Below are 20,669 nucleotides of genomic sequence, written 5' to 3' on the forward strand. Positions count from 1 at the left end.
GGAGGCTGTGGAGAGGGTTCAGAGAAGAGTGACTAAGTTGGTGAGTGATGTAAAATATGCTCCCTACATTGATAGATTGAGAGCTTGTAGATTGCAGAGGTTGGTTGATAGATGGAAAAGAGGGGATATGATCAAAACATTTAAATTACTGAAAGGTTTTTATAGGAGTGATGCAGGGGAAATGTTTCAGCTGTGTGATAGTGATGGAAGAACAAGAGGTCATCCCTGGAAATTAAAGAACAATGTGAGAACAAGATTTTTTGCCTGGAGGGTGGTGAATGAGTGGAATTCATTGCCTGACTTAGTTGTGAGCTCTTCATCTGTAAATGAATTCAAGAAGAGATGTGACAGATATTGTTTTGCTAGTTTGGGTCTCCCACGATGAGTCTACTGACTCCATGGAGATACCCATAATAATAATAAAAACGATTGGTCCAGTTTTCCATGTGTTTTGAGGAAAGTGTCATAGAAATTAAATTCTACGTCTGTGACAACATCATCATCTATCAATTGGTTTTTGAGACAGCAGATGTAAAAAATGTTGCTCCTTTCTAATCAGCATTTCTATTAGGGCACGCAGTCGTTGTGCCTCTTCACTGCCACAAAGGTTCTCTCAGTCAGTCTTTTTGATAATGTATTACACATTTTAAGTTGACTGTGAATGAACTTGAACTAGAGAAGTGACTGTTTATTATAAAAAAAAATCCCTTAAGAATTTAAGGCTTTTTATTTTGTGATAGAAAATATGACTTGAGACCATCAATCATTTTGATCATTCATTCCACAGTAGATAGCATGGAAAGCCTTGTTGTCTTAACACTTTCTAAAACATGCTTGTATTCCACTTCAACACAGATACAGAAGGATTTTAGTGACTCAACTCTAATAGTGAAAACATGAAAATGTTGAATCGCTTCATTAATAATTGATTCCCCATTAATTGGCAACATATCTGTATTGTTTGCAAAAAAGTTATGCATGATATGCATGCTAAACATCCTACTCCCAAGATTTTCAATTTCACGTTCTTACTTAACTTATGAAAGACATTATTGTTGCCTTTGAAGCAGAACTACTTCTTTGTGCTTCTTTTTAACAGTGTGCTTTGAAATATTTGAATGACTGCCATGTTCAACAGAAAAGCCAGCTCTTTAAACAGTGCATAAAACTTTATTATTAACAATATAACTTTCGGCTATGACAGGGAATTCTTGTTTCAATGTAAGGGTGAAACTACACTTTTGTTTCAGCATCTTATGCAAAATTATAATTAGCTACTAAATCCTTTAAATAATGTTACAGAGTATAATCACCACCAACACATCAATACATTGAAAAAAACCAAAGAAAGTACTAGAATTCACTCACATTTGTCTATTGCATTGGCCATGCTACACACAAATGTCAATTCTCGTAATGACAGTTCTCATGTGCACTGTGATTACGAGAATCGACATTTGTCAATTCTCGTAATCACAATGCCACTATATAGAAACTACATGAAAGCCATTTCAGTCATATCTAAATGCAATATTATTATTATCCCAAGACTCCATGGAGTCACAGCCTCATCAAGGAGTTGCCTTTTGTCATACACACAGATCATTTGTACTTTAAACACATTTAAATTCTCTTCAGACACCATGCTTTCCAATCATTCATATCTCTCTATGCAAAAACTGTCTTCCCTATATAGCTTCTATGGATTACCTCTTGTTCTCCCCCAATCTCCCATCATTTTATGAAAAGCCTCATCAACATTAATCCTATTACATCTCCTTACTAAAGTGTATGTCTCACGTCTTCCTCCTATCCACTAGACTCTTCAAATTGCATTGTCTCAAACTTTCTTCATATTCAACATTCGAGAACAGAAACTATTTTGGTCAATAGCCTCTGAACCATCTCCAACATCTCGTCGTCCTTTTGAAAAACAGGTGACCAAATTGTGCACAGTAGTCCATATGTGGCCTAAATCAGAGCTTATATAATGGAAGCAGAATCTCCTTACTTCTACAAGTCAGTGTCTTCCACATCATTCCCAGAATTTGTTGTGTTGTCCTCAACAATATGTCCTCTAAGTTTTAGATCCTTATCCACCATCACCCCAGGATCTGTTTCCTTGACTTCTTCTTCTGCAGCTTCTCCCACTTAAGTGGGGTCACTGTTTCTTATGTGTCTCCTCCACACCTTCCTGTCTTGGGCTGTCACCACATCCAAGTTCTTCATCTTCAAGTCCTCTTCTACCAGCTCCCTCCATCTCTTCTTTGGCCGCCCACGCTTCCGCCTTCCTTGCACATCCATCTGCATGACCCTTCTTCCCACATATTCGTCCTCCCTCCTCATCACATGACCAAACCATCTCAACCTTGCCTCCTGTATTTTCGCTCCTAAGTTCGTAACTTTCACTGTTCCCCTGACATAGTCATTTCTCAGATGATCCTTTCTGGTCACACCGCACATCCACCTAAGCATTCTCATCTCTGCTACTTCCATCCTGCTAATGTTATTTTTCCTCAGGGCCACAGTTTCTATAGCATATGTCATAGCTGGCCTCACTACTGTCCTATAAATTTTGCCTTTCAGATTGATCGGCACCCTCTTATCACATAACACTCCAGCCATCTCCCTCCAGTTCCTCCAACCTGCTTGTATCCTGCATCCCACTTCCTTCTCACCTCCTCCATCTTCTTCCACTGTCGAACCTAAGTATCTAAAGTCTCTCACCTTCCTGATGACATTTCCTTCCAGCTCCAGGTCTGACTCCTGGCCACCGCCCACTGCGCAACACATATACTCTGTCTTACTTCTGCTCAGTCTCATACCTCTCTCTTCCAGTACTTTTCTCCATCTTTCCAGTTTAGTTTCCGCTTCTTCTCTTGAATCTACACACAGCAAGATGTCATCTGCATACAACATTGTCCAAGGTGCATCTTCTCTCACCTCCTCTGTTACCACCTCCATCACAATATTAAACAGAAACGGACTTAATGCTGACCCTTGATGCAAGCCAACTGTTACTTGAAAACTTTCTGTCTGTCCCAAACAGGTCCGAACACTTGTCTTCACATTTCTGTACATTTCCTGCACCAACCTGACATATTTCTCCGGCACCTTCTTCTCCCTCAGACACCTCCAGACTTCTTGCCTTGGCACTCTATCGTATGCTTTCTCCAGATCAATAAATACCAGATGTAGCTCCCTTTGTTTCTCTCGATCTGTTTCCTTGACCTCCAACAATATATCCCCACCAACAGTAAATTCAACATCCCATCATTTTTTTTTCCAAATTTTAAAATATAACATATTGCAACATTGAACTGGCATCCCCATAATTAAAATCACCCATAATGATAATCCTTTTCCTATTTGCTTGACTAATGTGCTTATACATTTCATGGTCACTACCCTGCACTTTACCAATTCTATATTATCATCTCAGTAAGTATTTCATATGTCCACCTCTGTCTCACACCATGCTGCCCTCATACCACTGTTGCTTTTTCCCCTTTGCATTTCTATTGTGTTCAAACAGCTCCTTTCTCTCATAAAAAGCACTCCACCTCCATTTTTTCACTTTTTGTAGATGTCGTCCTCATCCAACCCTGTTTCACTTATCCCAACAATTTTGGGTGAATGAACTTATTCAATGCAACTGTTTCATTTCCCTTGTTTCTGATACTTCTAGCATTTGTATGCAAACATAACAGCTTATTCCAGGATCTATAACAATTTTCACTGATATTACTTATTAGATGCGACTTCACACTTTCCTCAAGCCATTTCTTTTTCTTCTTGCTCGTCTCAGAACCATCTTCAAATCCAACTGTTTGCATTACATTCTAAGTCACCCTCTTCCCTTTTTTGTCTACAAAAATATTCACTTCCTCTTGGAGCATCAACTTTTCTCACCCTGTGTTTCCCTGTCCACCCTGAGTCTCCCTTTTTTTTCCTTTTTTGCATACTTGTTCTATCATTCTCTACACCGATGCTACCCACTTCTTCATTCATAAGCACCACTTCAATCTCTCCTTCCTTATTCTCCATCTGTTTTACATTGCTTCTTGCTTGCTCAGATTCATTCTTTGCACTCATTACTCTCTTCCAGTAGCAGTCTCTCCAAATAACTCACACCAGAACCATTCAAATGCAGTCCATCACTCTTATACAGTTCATTTCTTCCATCAAATTTATAACACATGACCAAACTGCACTCCTTTCTTTTCAAACATTTCTGCTAACATGTCATTCATAAGTCATGCTGTCTGCCTCATCCTGTGCTGCCAAGGTATGCCAGTGGCATACCTTGGCAGCACACTAACTATCTTTCTTATCAAACTGTTATATTTTATCCTTCTCAACAATCTGCTGATATCCAAGCTTACATTCTCCTTGTTCCCAGCCAAGTCATTCATCCCACTACCATCACTAGCAACTCCTTCGCTCATTTACTCCTCATATCCAATGCTTCAATCCCTCTATTTGTTTTATTTGTGGAAAAACAAACTTGGTGCATCTTCTTGTTTACCACACCTCTAATAATCAAATTGCCATATAATGCTCATGAGTCTTTTATTGCCATTTTCATACCAACATCATTTGTTTTCATTTTCTTTACTCTTCCATACATATTGATACTTCTCTTCATTTCACTCTGCATCTGCCTAATTTTTTGCCTCATCTGCACCAACTCAGCTTTCAAATCTTGCATCCTTTTTTTTTGCTATCATTCTTTCTTTCTATTTTTATCACTAGTCCACGCACACATGCACGCACGCACGCACGCACGCGCGCACACGCACACACTTGTTCACCATCAACCCCATTTGTCACCTTACATTTAACTGCACTCTGTTTTTCAGCATCATTATTGCCACTTTATCATTAATTTCACTCTATTTTTTAACATTGTAAAAATGATCACATTCTTTACATTCTCTGTGTTATTATCGATTGAACTTTTTTCTGTGCTATCATTACCACGTACGCTCTGAACATTCATCCAATCTTCAACTGCCTTGTTCCCTATGCATATTTAAACTATTTAAGCTATATTAAGGAAGCCTCGTGATCCATCACAATATCACATTTCCTACAAACCGACACTCATTCTTTTCTCCTATTCAGCCACTCTACATAGTCTGTGACATCTCCCTCCATCACACAGATGTTCTATTCATGGCACCATACCATTTTTGAGAAATCTATGCTGTCTACTTTTGTGTTTTGCATTGACCTACGAAATGATTTCTTGTATCAGTGTACCAAATTTAACAGTTTTGTGAAAAACAATTAACTAGCCCACACACTATAAACACTGCAAGCTCACAATCTCTACTACACCTCTTATGCATAAACACACTTATTTACAATTTACAATTAATTAGTCAAAAAAAAAAACTTATCTGAACCCCTGAAGCCTTCTTTAAGTGGCATCTATTAGAAATAGGGTAAACACTTTACTCATTTGCAATACAAATTGCACAGTTAAGTTAGGGTTTATGAAAAAGAGAAAAAATAAGAAAAAATGGGATTTATTTTTTTAAAAAATGCGACATTTGGCACCCTGTTTGCATTTTCTCGGGACAGTGGGATCAGTGGCTGATCCCACTATCCCAAAAAAGGGTACATTCCATTTAAAATGGAACATCTGGTTTCCCTATCTTAATCACATAATTTTTCTCCTATAATGTACTTCTACTCTTTTCGGCTTCAGTTCATCAGCAATCATTAGTAAAAATCCCTTCTCCTATTCTGTTCCATCTGTCCTCCCTAAAAATACTGTATCTCTTGCAGTCAGAAAATAATATACCTGTCCATCAACCTCACTACACACATTCATAAACTGCTCGGAGACTCATTTGTTATCATATTTCTTTGTCACAGTGCACCTCTATCCTAATATGGCAGTAGACTCATGGTTTTTACTTTCTCAGTCTTCTTATTTGCTTGCACCAGCAATTCTTTCATATCTTCTTGCATATCACACTTATCACCAGATGGAGCATTAGTATCTGCCAAATAGTAATCTCTTTCACCATCCTTATCTGCATCTCTTCAGCATTATTAACATCCTTCATGTGTTGAAATGAGATAAAATCAGTGCTAGGTGGCATGAGTTAAACATCAGTGTTTGTGGGGGCTGCAGCAATAAAAATAATTCTTATATTTAAATGTGTGCCGATATTGTTTAAATTTTAGATTAAATATTGCTGTCATATATTTGAGTGTGGAATGCAGATGCAGTTTTTGAATAAATTTCTTATGCGATATTATTGAAAGTTTATTTTTCACTTGGTTAGACTATAATAAATTTAGTTTAATCCTTTATCCAAGTGTGAGCAAACATGGTTTGCACTTGAAAATATCTTCAGGACTGAATATGGTGTTGTACTACCTTACCTGGGTAGGTAGTACAACACCAGGCAACTCACAGCAAAGGTGGAGCAAGCTACCAACACTCCTATCCCAGTATCTGCCATAATGTAAAACACATCTCCTTGCAGATATGTGTAATGTTATGCATTAAGGGATTGGCCACTACCCAGACTAGTTTCGACCTTTATTGAGGTCTCTTCGGTGGACCTCGCTATTACTTCTGTCTGGTATCTCCTACTCTGGGCCTGGCTCCCACTGAAGAGACCTCAATAAAGGTCGAAACTAATCTGGGCAGTGGCCAATCCCTTAATGCATAACATTATACATATCCACAAGGAGATGTGTTTTGCATTATGGGAGATACTGGGATAGGATTGTTGATAGCTTGCTCCACCTTTGCTACGAGTTGCCCAGTGTTGTACTATCTACCCCGGTAAGGTAGTACAACACCATATTCAGTCCTGAAGATATTTTCAGGCGCAAACCATGTTTGTTCATATTTGGATAAAAGATCAAACTAAATTTATTATATCCGATATTATCACAAATTCATTGTTTTTGTTAGCATGCTGATACAGCATGGCATTGAAAGGCAAATTATTGATAGATCTACATGGAAGACAAATAAACAGCGGACATTTCTCAAAAATGGTATGTTGTCATGATAATAGTGTGTGTGAGAGAGAGGATGTCATGGATACTTATGTAGAGAAGCTGAATAAGAGAAATGAAGAATGTGGATATGTAGGAAATGCAATATTCTCATGGACCTTGAGGCTTGCTTAAATATTATTATTATTATTATCTACTAGTACTACCCCCACCATGAAGTTGGCAGACTCATCGTGGGAGATTCGTTCAACTGACAACATATTTATCATATAGAACCTTAAAATCCTTAACATTCCATGCATCAAGAAAACATTCTGATAATGTGATCGATTCGCTGATAATTCTCCCTGAAAAAATCTACTGCTCGCACCCCTCTTCACCACACTTTTACATAATTTCTAGAGATGACCTCTGGTTCGTCCCTTCTCCCTTCTACTATTTTTATAATCCTCTCTGGATTAACCTGCTAAAATCCTCTCACTAACTTAAATGTCTCTATCATATCACTTCTTTTCCTCCTGTCCACCAAACTCTGCAATCCACATTTCTTCAACCTCTCTCCACAGCCAGCACTCCAAAGTCCCGACAATGTCTCTTAACTCGGGACCCTCTTCAATGTCTTCACATCACATTGAAAACCAGGTGACCAGATCTGAGCTCAATAGTTAGTCCAAGTGTGGTCTGACTAGTGCTTTATACAGTGGCACAACCACTTTCTTCTCCCTACATGTTAGAATACTTCTTATCATAGCAGCACTACGATGTGCAACCTTTGCAATACTAACAAAATGCCCTCTAAACTACATCACTCCCAGATCTCTAATCTCATCCACTTCCAGTAGTACAGAGCCATTGATATAGTAAACAGCCTTATATTTCTGCACTCCAAAATGCAACACCTTTCACTTATTGATATTAAAACTATAACCCCACTCCTTTGTCCATGCAAAAAGTCTATTCAAGTCTTCCTGAAGGGAATTAACATCTAGTTATAATTCTTCCCAACTTTACATCATCAGCAAACAACTGAAGATCGCAAGTCAGTCCACATGATATATTGTTTACAAAGAAGTTAAACATCAGGGCCCCAAGAACAGAACCATGGGTCACACTCCTTTTTTGAGACACTGCTCCATCATACATAAGTTTAAGTATACACATCATACACAAGTATAAAGTTTAGATAGTTTAAATATGAGTAGAGAAAGTAGTGTTGTAAGTGATAGTGAGTAAAAAAAGTTCAGTTGACAATAAAGTGGGCAATAATGATGTTGAAAAACAAATTGCAATGGTAATTTGGCAAATGGGGTGATGGTGAACAATGTGGGGGGGGGGGATAAAATAGCGAGAGTGAATGATAGCAAGAAAAGGATGCAAGATTTGAAAGCTGAGTTGGTGAAAATGAGGTAGTTGTGGAGTGAAATTAAGAGAACTGGAGATATGTATAGAACAGAGGAGAAGGTTTTAAATTTTGGAAAACAAAGATTGATTTAGAATTTGCTCTTGGTGATTATATATTGTTGGAGGTGAGGAAACAAGAGATCTTGGTGTGATAGTGTGATAAGGATCTATAATTTAGAGGACACATTCTCAAAATTGTGAGGATAGCACAATGAATGGTCATGATTTAGTGGACACTGGCTTGTAGCAGTAAGAAGATTCTGGTTCCATTGTATAAGGCTCTGATTAGACCATATATGAACTACTGTGCATAGATTTGACCATCTGGTTTTCAAAAGGGATGAAACTGTTGGAGAGGATCCAGAGACAATTGACCAAAATCGTTTGTGTCTGGAATGTTGAATATGAAGAAAGGTTGAGACAGTGCAGTTTGCAGAGTCTAGTGGATAGGAGGAAGAGGGAGAATATGAGAGACGTATAAGTTAATAAGGGTTTGTCATAGGATTAATGATGTTCATTTCAGAACATCATCAGCTGCTTGATCAAAGGGATTTTAGAATTAATATTGCAAAGAAACAGAGAATTTTAGATTCACTATGATTATGCAACAAAGTTCGTTTAAAACCTCTTCCTGTTGAAGAGGTTTTTAATTAAATGGTGGGAGATTGGTGGAGAACAAGAGGTCATCTCTGGAAGCTGTATAAGGAGGGTGTGAGCAAGATAATGAGAAGCGGATTTTTTTGCATGGAGAGTTGTGAATGATTGGAATGCATTGCCTGAGAGCATGGTGTCTGCAGAGAATTTGAATGTGTTGTTTAAGGCATGATATAATGAGTTGTGTGTATCACAAAAAGGACCTCCTAGATGAATCTGTGACTTCGTGGGATCTTAGGCTTAGGATAATAATAATAATTGCAACAATAATCTCACTGATATTTGCAGATGCATTTCTTGTCTCTCATTCAACACATAGCTATCATTTTTTGTACTCTTCCCTACACTCAGTGATGGACCAAGATAAATTCGTGCCCCAGGCAGACTCCGTGTGTGATGCCCCTAAGTTTTTTTTTTAAATACTTAAGTGCTTTCTAATTGTAAGTATAAGTATTTTTTCAAATTATTAATAATATCATAACTTCAATATTTCTACTTATCATTTTTATTTACTCAGATATACTGCAGTCTGCATGGTTAGCCTAGTGGCTATGTGCTTTGCAACCATATGCCTGGGGAAGGCGTGTACTAGGTTCGATTCCCATCAACGACGTGAGGAGCTTAAGGATCTTCCTCAGTCATAGACAAATTAGCCGGTCTTGGGCATAGATAGCGGGGTTTATCTGGGGTTTTTCATCCCACAAGCAGGCAAATCGGCCCCGCGAACACTCACAAATTACAGTCATTAATATCGCCCTTAGGGGATGCAGCAGAGGAGTGGTGAACTGGCTGCATTAATATGCCAGTAACCTCTCATTAGTAAAGGACTCAACCTATCCTAAGACAGATGAGAAGGATAAGATAGGATAGGAGATATGCTGTATAAAAAAGAAACAAATAAAAATTATTACAAGCAAAAATTATTGATTTTACAGTGTAATTTTAATTTAATCAATTATAATTTAGATTTTTTTTCTTGATTTTAAATCTATGAAAGCTTTTATTCTTTCACTAATGTCAATTTTCTGAGCAACAGCATTTTCAATACATAACAAGGCTAAAGAATTTAATCTCTCACTCCCCATTGTCGATTGCAAATATGTTTTGATAAGTTTTAATTTGCTAAAACTTCTTTCATCTGTTGCTACTGTTATAGGAATTGTCAGCAAAATTATTAATGTGACACACATATTTATTTATATTCTGCAAATTGCTTGCTTTTAAAAACTGTAAAGTTTCTAATGGCAAACTGATGTTTTCCAGAAGTGAACTGTTTAGAGATTTAATTTCTTCAAAGAGTTTGTTCCTGTCAATGTGACTACTATTTTCATCATTAAGAATTGAATACAAATCCATACGTTTTCTTAATTCATTTAAATTGCCTATTTTAGTTAAATTAAAGAGAAAACCTCAATGTTCTTTCAATATTTGCATCTTCTCAAAGCTGAAGAAAGTTTAGCAATGCTTCCATTGCCAGGTAATTATTTTTGGAAAGAGAGCAGACTCTAAGACCCTAGTGTTGGTCTTAGTTTTGGTGCCCCAGGTGGGCACCCGGTCATTCCACCCCTTAATCTGGCACTGATATGTTGAAGAGCTTTTTCATTACAGGGTGAGAAATTGGTGGAGAACAAGAGGTCATCTCTGGAAGCTGTATAAGAAGAGTGCGACTAAGATAATAAGAAGCAGATTTTTTTGCATGGAGAGTTGTGAATGATTGGAATGCATTGCCTGAGAGCATGGTATCTGCAGAGAATTTGAATGTGCTTAAGGCGTGATATGGTGAGTTGTATGTATCACAAAAGGGACCTCCTAGATGAATCTGTGACTTCATGGGATCTTAGGATAATAATAATAATTACAACAGTAATCTAAGTGACATTTGTACATGCATTTCTTGTCTCTTGTCATTCAACACATAGCTATCATTCTTTGTACTCTTCCCTACACTTCTGGCAATTGCTCTCTCGAAATATTTTTTAATATGTGCTTGTGAGTTTCTCTCTCTTTTTTGCAAATCTTTCACCCTGTGAAGCAAATACATTTGCACATGCTACATTAAACAAAACCACACACACTGATATCACCAACTGGTTTTCACATTGGTGTCATAAAGTAATTTAAAGTCATAAAGGCAGACACAAATAAGGATTTCGACATTAATGAGTCAGAATCCAGAAATTAAATCAATTATTGCAATTTACTTTTAAAAACAACTTATCCTTCATCTCTTAAACTAGCTTCTAACCCGACATGTCTCAGCTATCTGATATATCTTTCCCCTAAATCGGTATATAGGATTCTTCCAGGGTATTTTATCTGTTGTTTTATTTCCTCTTAGTAATTTTGTTTACTTTTAATTAAGCTTATATATATATTTCCTTTCATTTAAGTATATGACATTCATAATTTTAGTTATTTTTAAGTAATCTGCATGGCGACTTTTGTTGTTTTGCACCAGTTTTAAAGTTTGAAATTCATTTTATTAAGTGTGAATAGCACTGACAGCAATGATATAGGTCAAATATAAATAGTGTATTATAGAAATAATCACTACCCAGACTGATTTCAACACACACACACACGCACGCACGCGTGCGCGCGAATGCTTTTCCAAAACCACAACTTTTGCAGGATGTAGAAAGTTTCCTTTTTTTTTTTACATACTTGGAAAAAGTGTGTAATAAATTAATCATAAGTTTGATGTTTCATTTAAGTTTATATATTCAGAAAACAAAATTTATAATTACCAAGAACATCAAAATTAGTTAATAAAACCATCACACCTGTAGCTGGTCATAATTCTTGCATCGTTTCTTTACCCCTATCCACTTATAGGTTTGTTAATTTCCATGAGCATTGAACAATGTCCAGTGACTAACCATAAAATAAACAATAGGAAATAATAAAATATATATTACTTATTTTATGAGAAACTATTGTAATCTTTGTTTTGTTTTTTTTATTAACTAATGTATATATATATATATATATATATATATATATATATTTACATTATACAGGTAGTATTGCAGTCAGTAGAAGCACAAGGTAAAATAATAAAAGAACGTAATCAAATTAATGGGGCATATAATGTTCCAGCTAGATCTGCAGTAGTTATCCATGCTACAGTATCATCCAAAACGAGAATCAAGTCTGTTATCTGGGATATTCAAAGTAAGCTACCATCATTTTTATCAGCTTAGAATTTTAATACATATCTTTAGCTGTTTTAAAGCACATCTCCTTGCAGACATGTATACTGCTATGCATTAAGGGAAGGGCCACTATCCAGACCAGTTTCGACCTTTATTGAGGTCAGTGGGAGGCAGATCCAAAACGTGGAGATACTAAGGCAGAAGTAATAGGAGAAGTCATATTTACCTATAGGAGTTGCCATCAGGTGTACCACCTTATTATTGAATTACTCTGGATTTAGAGAAAGATGTTGGAAGTTTATTTTGCACTTGGTTGACTATAATAAATTTAGTTTAATCCTTTATCCAAGTGTAAGCAAACAAAGTTTGCACCTGAAAATATCTTCAGGAGTGAGGTAAGGTGGTGCAACTCCAAGCAAAGGTGGACTAAGCTCTCATCACTCCTTGTCTCAGTATCTCGCATAGGTCTGCCTCCCACTGACAAGACCTCAATAAAGGTCGAAATCGGTCTGGGTAGTGGCCCTTCCCTTAATGCATAGCAGTATACATGTCCGCAAGGAGATGTGCTTTGCATTATGGGCTCTAATTTGCTCTAATCTATCAAGACATTTTTCACATATGTCAATGCTTTCCTTCTTCTCATTTAACCAAACACAAATCCTTCACATTTTTTGGTGCACACATATAAAAATTTTTGCAGTGCATCCACTGTGAAAAATCCAAGCAGAGCCAGTCTTTCATACAGAAGCTTTCCATGCCACTGACGTACATTTCTTTTTCAGAAGCAGAAGTAATACGAACAAACAAGTAGCCAAATCAGTATCATTAACAGGGTGTATAGAGTGTCCTTATTAAGGCTGCATCATGCCGCTGCTTAATAAGGACGCTCATTCAGCCATATTGCAGTAGGCACTGTCACTATGTTAACAATTCCTGTTAGTGTAGCAAGTGCAGAAAGAAGTTTTTTCAAGCTTAAACTGATTAAAAATTATTTGTGAACAGCAATGACCAGAAAGATTGGTTGGTCTAGCAACTATATCGATAAAGAGGACATAGCTTATAATATAAAGTTAGAAGAGCTTATAAACATTTTATTGTGTGATATCCCCATAAAGCAAACGTTTAATTAATATTATTATGTAATCATTTCGCATTAATGTTTCTCTTGTAATAAAAACAAAATAGCAATTGGAGATTTTCTTATATCTTTGTCTTATAATCCATCAGGGGCTATATTTAATTGTTTGCCTCGGGGCGCAATGTAATCTGGTGACAGCCCTGAGCAAAACACAATATAAACAAAAGAAAAAATGCAGCACAATTTGTAATAAAATACCACACTATACACTAATTAAAAACACTTTTTTTTAGCATATCTCAAATCTACTACTACCTTCACTCACAACATTAGATAAAAGTATTTGACCAATTATCCTTTAGTCAGTTACTTGAAGAATGGATTGAATAATAGTAGATCGATTCACTGATTATAATCACCATTTTATAAAATGAAGCATTTTTTTTAATACTATAGGTGCAAAATGTGTTATTAAACAACCATTATGATTATCCCTTCCTTGTTTTGCATCATAAACAAATAACTGGATATCTCTGCTTAAAATTTTCCTTATGTTATTATTCTAATTGAACAGTATAGTGGTCCTTACATATTACAGAGCCTTGAGGTATTCCACTAATCATTTACATTCTTGCAAGGGGCTCCACCATATTATTATTATTATTATTATTTTATTATTATTTTATTATTGGTTTATCTCTCTCATATATGATAGCTCGTGATTTAATCTTATTTGTATTTGATTATTTTCATATATACTTGTGATAGCTTTTATGATATTATTTAGTATTTGTCTTTCTTTTAATATGTTTCTTTTACCTTTGTCAAATGCTTTTTCAAAGTCAATAAATGCAATATGTGTTTCTGAATAGTATTCTCTGCTTTTCTCTATTATTAATTTTAGTCAAAAGGCCAGGTCTATACATGATTGTCCTTTTCTAAATCCATTCTGTACTTATTATTATTATTATTTGACACCTCCAGGGAGTCCAAGGACTCATTGAGGGAGGGCACCTGTTCTACAACTCTGTCTCCACTACTCAATCCACCAACTGACCACAACTACACCAATGCCATCTACCGCCGACCACCACCACCACCACCACCACCACCACTAGTATTTCCACAGACACTCACAAACATCCATGCCCATGGCGGGATTTGAACCCGCAGCCTTTCGAATTCTCCTTCTAAAATAAAATAAAATAAAATAACATCAAAAATAAAGTTTTCAGAATATTTCATTAGTTTGCTATTTAAGATTCTGCTATATATTTTGTAACAGGAATTTAGTATAGTGATACCTCTATAGTTTTTAGGGTCATCTCTATTACCTTGTTTAAAGATAGGAATCACAATTGCTTTTTTCCATACTATTAGGGTGGGGGGGGGGGGGATACCAGTTGAATAAATTTTATTTAAAAATAATAAGATTCTTTCTTTGAATCTTGTTCCTGCGTATTTGTATAGTTCTGAACCTAGCTTATCTTCCCCGGGTAATTTTCCATTTCTTGTTTCCTTCAGGCTGATTTCTAGTTCTTCTTTAGTTATTTCCTTTTCATTTTCGTTAATTGTTTGCCAGCTGTCTTTTTTAAAATATTTGTCTGTCCACAATTCTGTGTGTAATTTAGAAATTCATCTAATTTCAATTCGGTGTTTAAATTTATGTTTTCTTTGGTATCTACATTTAAGTGTTTCAAAATCTTATATACATTGCATCTTATTTTATATAAATCATGTTCTAAATTACAAACAAATTTCTTCCATGATTCTCTATGTCTTTTTCTGACTTCTCTTTTAGCTATGGCTCTTATTCTTTTATATTCTATTTCATCTTCTAATCTTTCACTGCTTAACCATTTGTGATAGGCTTCTTTTTTCTTTTTGATTATTTCTATGATTGTATCATCCCAGATCTACCCAGACTAGTTTCAACCTTTATTGAGGTCTCTAGCGGGAGCCAGGCCCAAGTGGAGATATCTCAGTATCTCCCACAATGCAAAACACATCTCCTTGTGGATATGTATAATGTTATCCATTAAGGGAAGGGCCACTACCCAGACTAGTTTCAACCTTTATTGAAGTCTCTTCAGTGGGAGCCAGGCCAAGGTGGCACACCGTTTGGCAACTCTGAGAGGAGGAGATGACCTTGCTAATGCCTTGGTATCTCCACTTGGGCCTGGCTCCCACTGAAGAGACCTCAATAAAGGTTGAAACTAGTCTGGGTAGTGGCCCTTTCCTTAATGCATAACATTATACATATCCACAAGGAGATGTGTTTTGCATTGTGGAAGATACTGAGATAGTAGTGCTGGTAGCTTGCTCCACCTTTGCAAGGAGTCACCCGATGTTGTACCAGTTTGCCCCAGTCCTGAAAATACTTTCAGGTGCAAACTTTGTTTGCACACACTTGGATAAAGGATTAAACTAAATTTATTATAGTCTGACCAAGTGAAAAATAAACTTTCAATAAAGTAATCTAATATCGATTTCCATCCTCTTGCTGCCCAATTATATTTATGTATGTCGTTATGTTTATAGAAGGAATTCATTATTTTTAGGTTATTATAAACTACAAAGTCAATCAATTTTTTACAATTCCTGTTTAGAGTATGTTCTCCATGTATTCCTATATTATTATTAATTTTCGTGTTTCCAATTCTTGCATTTAAGTCTCCTGCTAAAATTACGCAATCATTTTTATTTATTTTATTATATATGTTTTGTAGCTGATTATAAAAATCAATATTATCCTGTTCTCTTCCTTCTTCTGGGACATATAAACCAATTATTGTTAAATAGCCTCTATCTATTTTTATTCTAGCTTGCATTATTCTTTCATTCCATTATTTATAATGTTTTAACTGTTTTGAAAGGGAGTTATGAATTGAAATCATGCCTCCTGCTTGTGGTCTCTGTCGACTCCACTGTATATCTCATTAAAATTTTCGGTTCTCATAGTTCCTTTTAATTTTTTTTTTTTGTTTCAGTGATTACTGCTATTTTAAAATTTCTTTCATTTAATAGTTGATTTAATTCTATTTCTTTATAAGCTATTCCTCTTACATTCCAGTTTGCTATGTGTATTATATTTTGTCATTTCCATTTTTGTTTTACCTTTTCCATTCCAGGGTCGTTTCCCATAGATTCAATCCGATATCTTTTTCTGTCAGCTTACAAGTAGAATTATGTTCTCCATGTCAGGGGACTAGCCTGATGATGGAATAGTTCAGTGGTAGCACTGCTACCTTAAGGCTTCTGAACTAGCCTTCTTCCAAATTTAAACCCATAGGAGGAATAGTGTATATTGAAGGAGGAAAGGAGTAGATTATAGAAGAATTATAGTGAGGTTTATAGAGAGGGCATAGTTGTAAGGCCAGAAATGAAAAGACCCCATGGCCCTCGATTACTCTAATAGCATAAAGGTCATAAAATAAGAAGAGTTAGCTGATAAGGCCTTATAGGAAAGATTAAAGTAAGTGGATCTTCCTCAAAGTAGAAGAAGGAGAGGATAGATCCAGCTAGTAGTCCATGGGAGTGCCGCTTCCCTTACAATCAAGATGATTGCCCTTATGGCCCTGTTGGTCCACGAGTCCTTATTCAGTATATTCGGACCACCCCCCACACACACACACGCACGCGCACACACACATAATGGGCTCCCCTATCCACCACCCAGGGGACACGCTCTCTAGGGGTTACAGGGTCCCCCCCTCGATAAATTTTACATATTTATAGATACTATAGTATATTATATATGTATACTTTAGTATAGATTCCATAGATATTTCTAGGGATATACATTTCTGTTATCAGAATGTTGGACTTTTTTTTTAACATAGAAATGTTCAGAAATCATTATGTTCTTCTCATTCATTACTAGACAGTTAAAGCTTATGAGAATAAACCTTAATGAACTTGTTTCTGCTTAAACAAAGATTAAATATATTTGCAATAAGGTTCAGTTGGAGATACAGATATGGATTGTTATTGGTCTTTATGAGTGACTATGTAGAAGAACGTTATTCTATATGTTATTCTCGAAAGTAATAAAAGAAAAATAAACATAGAAATAAATGATACACAAAGTGGCTTCAAGGAAAATGTAGGTACAAGGGAAGGTATTTTCAACGTCAGAACCATCATAAAAAGATATCTAGAAAAACAAAAAGATGTGTATCTCTGCTTCATAGATTACAAAAAGGCATTTGAAAATCTCCAACTATTTTTGAAATCCTTTCAAAAATAGGCATGGATGGAAAAGACATTAGGTTATTAACTATTCTTTACTGGGAACAGACTGCATTTTTGAGAATAAATAGAGAGACCTCAGAAGAATTAACAGTTCAGAAAGGTGTGAGACAAGGCTGTGTCTTTTCTCTGATTCTCTTTAACTTGTACACAGAAGAAATATTTAATAAAATTAGTAACCTCAAAGGAATCACTGTAGAGGGCAGAAATATTAATAACCTAAGATATGCAGATGACACGGTTCTTCTAGCTGAAAATAAATATGACCTTAAAATTCTTATAGATGAAACCCTAAAGTATAGCGAACAGTATGGCCTCAGTTTCAACTTTAAAAAGACAAAAATCATGATAATGATTTTTGTCTTTTTAAAGAGAATAGGAAATACCAAAAATATGCATCAATATAAAAGGAAATAAATTAGAACAGGTGCAAACATACATATACCCTGGACACTCAATCACAGAGAATGGCAGGACAGAAGATGAAATTAGAAAAAGGATTGAAACCGCAAGGTCAACTTTCAAGAATATGAAAAATCTACTGACATCTAGAGAATTAAATCTGAAAACAAGACTAAGAATCTCCAACTGTTACATATGGTCCACGTTGTTATACAGAGCAGAGACATGGATACTCTCCAATCTAAGTATGAAAAACACTAGAGGCCTTTGAAATGTGGATGCTGTGAAGAATTATGAGGATATCATGGAAAGTAAACAGAAACCTGATGAAAGAAATTAAAAAGAGAAAAGTCAGCTATTTTGGACATATTCTCAGATATAACTGCCTACACAAGGATACTTCTCGGAGGAACTGTTGAGGGAAAGAGGAAGACAAAGATTGGAGTGGATGAAAAATATAGAAGACTGGACCTATCCCTCATATGAGGAATGCAGCAGAGAGGCACAGAATAGGACATGGTGGAGACACATGGTAGTCAATCTCCTGGAGGGAGAAGACACCTGACAGGACAGGATGTAGATGAACACTTGCTGCCCTTTTCTGTTTCTCTTTGGAATTTTCCACTGAATCAAATTGTTCATGATTTGCCCTGGAATGTGTATATTTTATTATTATTATTATTATTATTATTATTACGTGACACCTCCAAGGAGTCTAACGACTCGTCGAGGGAGGGCACCTACTCTATAACTCTCTGTCTCCACCGCTCAAATCCACCAACTATAACTAATCACAACTACACCAACACCATCTACCACTAATCACCACCACAGACAGTCACAAACATCCATGCAGCCTTTTGGCTGGAGAGCAGATATGCTAACCACTCAGACAACCAGGCTGGCCTTTTGAAGTTTAAGAAAAAGATTAGTTAATTTTCTTAAACTATTGATATTTTTGTGTGTATTGATTAGAATGGATTGAATGTTATTATTGGTTTACAGGCAGCTCAATGGAGTCAGGAGACTCATCAAAGGAGACCCACACTAACTGTTATTCACACAACACTTCTCCTTAAAGTTATTCACACAACGCTTCTCCTTAAAGTTATTCACTCTGAGAGAGCACTCAAATCTAGTCCTCACACATCCCTACTAATCACACTCTTACACATAACCTCAAGGGGTGCCTCCTTTTTCTCCTCCTGCTCATCACATTTTGAAACTTTTTTTTTCATGTCAGTCTCATAGAACCTATGTAATAATAATTTTCTCTCATATCCCAATGTCATCTCTTTTTCTGCCTGTCAGCTACTTCACAATCTACACACGTTGTATCTATCCTTAAAAGGAGCAGTCCACAGAGTTGTTGTCATCTTGGTTACTCGTTTCTGGATACTCTCTACCATCTCCTCATTTTCAAGAAAACCATATGACTAGTATGTGCAGAATAGTCATTTTGCAGCCATATCATAACCTTATGAAGACTGATAATAACCTCTTTATCTCTACTAATCAGTTTGTTCTTAACATCATCCTTATTGTTATTACTTGACACCTCCAGGGAGTCCAAAGACTAATCGAGGGAGAGCATTTATTCTACAACTCTATCTACACTACCCACAATCCACCGGGATTTGAACCTGCAGCCTTTTGACTGGAGTGTGGATATGCTAACTACCTGGGCCAACCAGGCCAGCCAAATAAAGTTCACAGTCGATCGATGTATACTGAGTAAATTTACATGGAATAATAACCAACGGAAAGAAACCAATGAATACATTTAGTTTTTTATTATAAACTTGCTCATGATTCACTTTTCGTTCACCTTCATAAGATTGCCATTTTAGTCTCTCAAGCAACACCTGTCAGTTTGTTCAGATTTAATATTATTATTACATGACACCTCCAGGGAGTCCAAGGACTCATTGAGGGAGGAAACCTGCTCTACAACTCTGTCTCCACCACTCAGGGCACCAACTATAATGAACTGCAACTACACCAATGCCATCAACTGCCTACCACCACTACTAGTATCTTCACAGACAATCACAAACATCCATGCCCATGGCAGGATTCGAACCTGCAGCCTTTTGGCTGTAGAGCAGATATGATAGCCACTTGGCCAAACAGGCTGTCAAGTAATACTTTGAGCTTTGTTGCCCACTTTTTGCAGTATGCCCTCTGAACTTCAACTCTCTCTCTCTCTCTCTCTCTCTCTACCATCACCCCGAGATCCCTGTCCTCATCAATTTACTTCAATCCAGCACATCAATGTAATACACACTCTTTATCATTTCCTCCCAATGTTGTATAGCCTTATGCTTTGTTCCATTAAACTAATAACAATTATCCTTTGCCCCTGCTAGTTTATTGAAATCATTCTGGGGATATACACACATTATTTTAATCATTATCTTCCCCAGTTTTGCATGATCAAGAAACCACTGAATATTCTTCCCTCAAATCATTCCTGGTATCATTAACATAAACATTAAACAGCAATGGCCCTAGCACAGAGTCCTAAGGCAATCTCATTCTTCTAAATGTTTCAATCTTCATATCAAGGTCATCATGTGGTGATTATTTTTTGGTTTATATTAAATTGAAGTTATTACTCTAATACAGTATTTGTCTCCATAATTTATTATAATGAATGGTGCTCACTGTTTAACTGTGAAAGAAAGGATACCCAAAAAGTATGCTATGTAGCCTTTGGGATTATGTATCTGAATTCA

The 20,669-nt window shown here is 36.3% G+C and overlaps 1 protein-coding gene across 4 annotated transcripts in view; it reads left to right on the plus strand.

Annotated features, from left to right (window-relative positions):
• The window catches only part of LOC150101147 (uncharacterized), a 916,082-nt gene that overhangs the window by 633,650 nt on the left and 261,763 nt on the right, over window positions 1–20,669 (plus strand). For all 4 annotated transcript variants that reach the window (XM_090401639.1, XM_090401642.1, XM_090401641.1 and 1 more), the window contains one exon: window positions 12,066–12,219. In XM_090401639.1, coding sequence (XP_090257765.1) covers window positions 12,066–12,219 — 154 coding nt within the window. The remainder of the gene's footprint in view (window positions 1–12,065; window positions 12,220–20,669) is intronic.

This window comes from Typopeltis vanoorti, chromosome 12 (genome assembly GCF_054136105.1).
Source record: "Typopeltis vanoorti isolate ZY-2024b chromosome 12, IOZ_Tvanoo_1.0, whole genome shotgun sequence".
Lineage (NCBI taxonomy): Eukaryota > Metazoa > Arthropoda > Arachnida > Uropygi > Thelyphonidae > Typopeltis > Typopeltis vanoorti.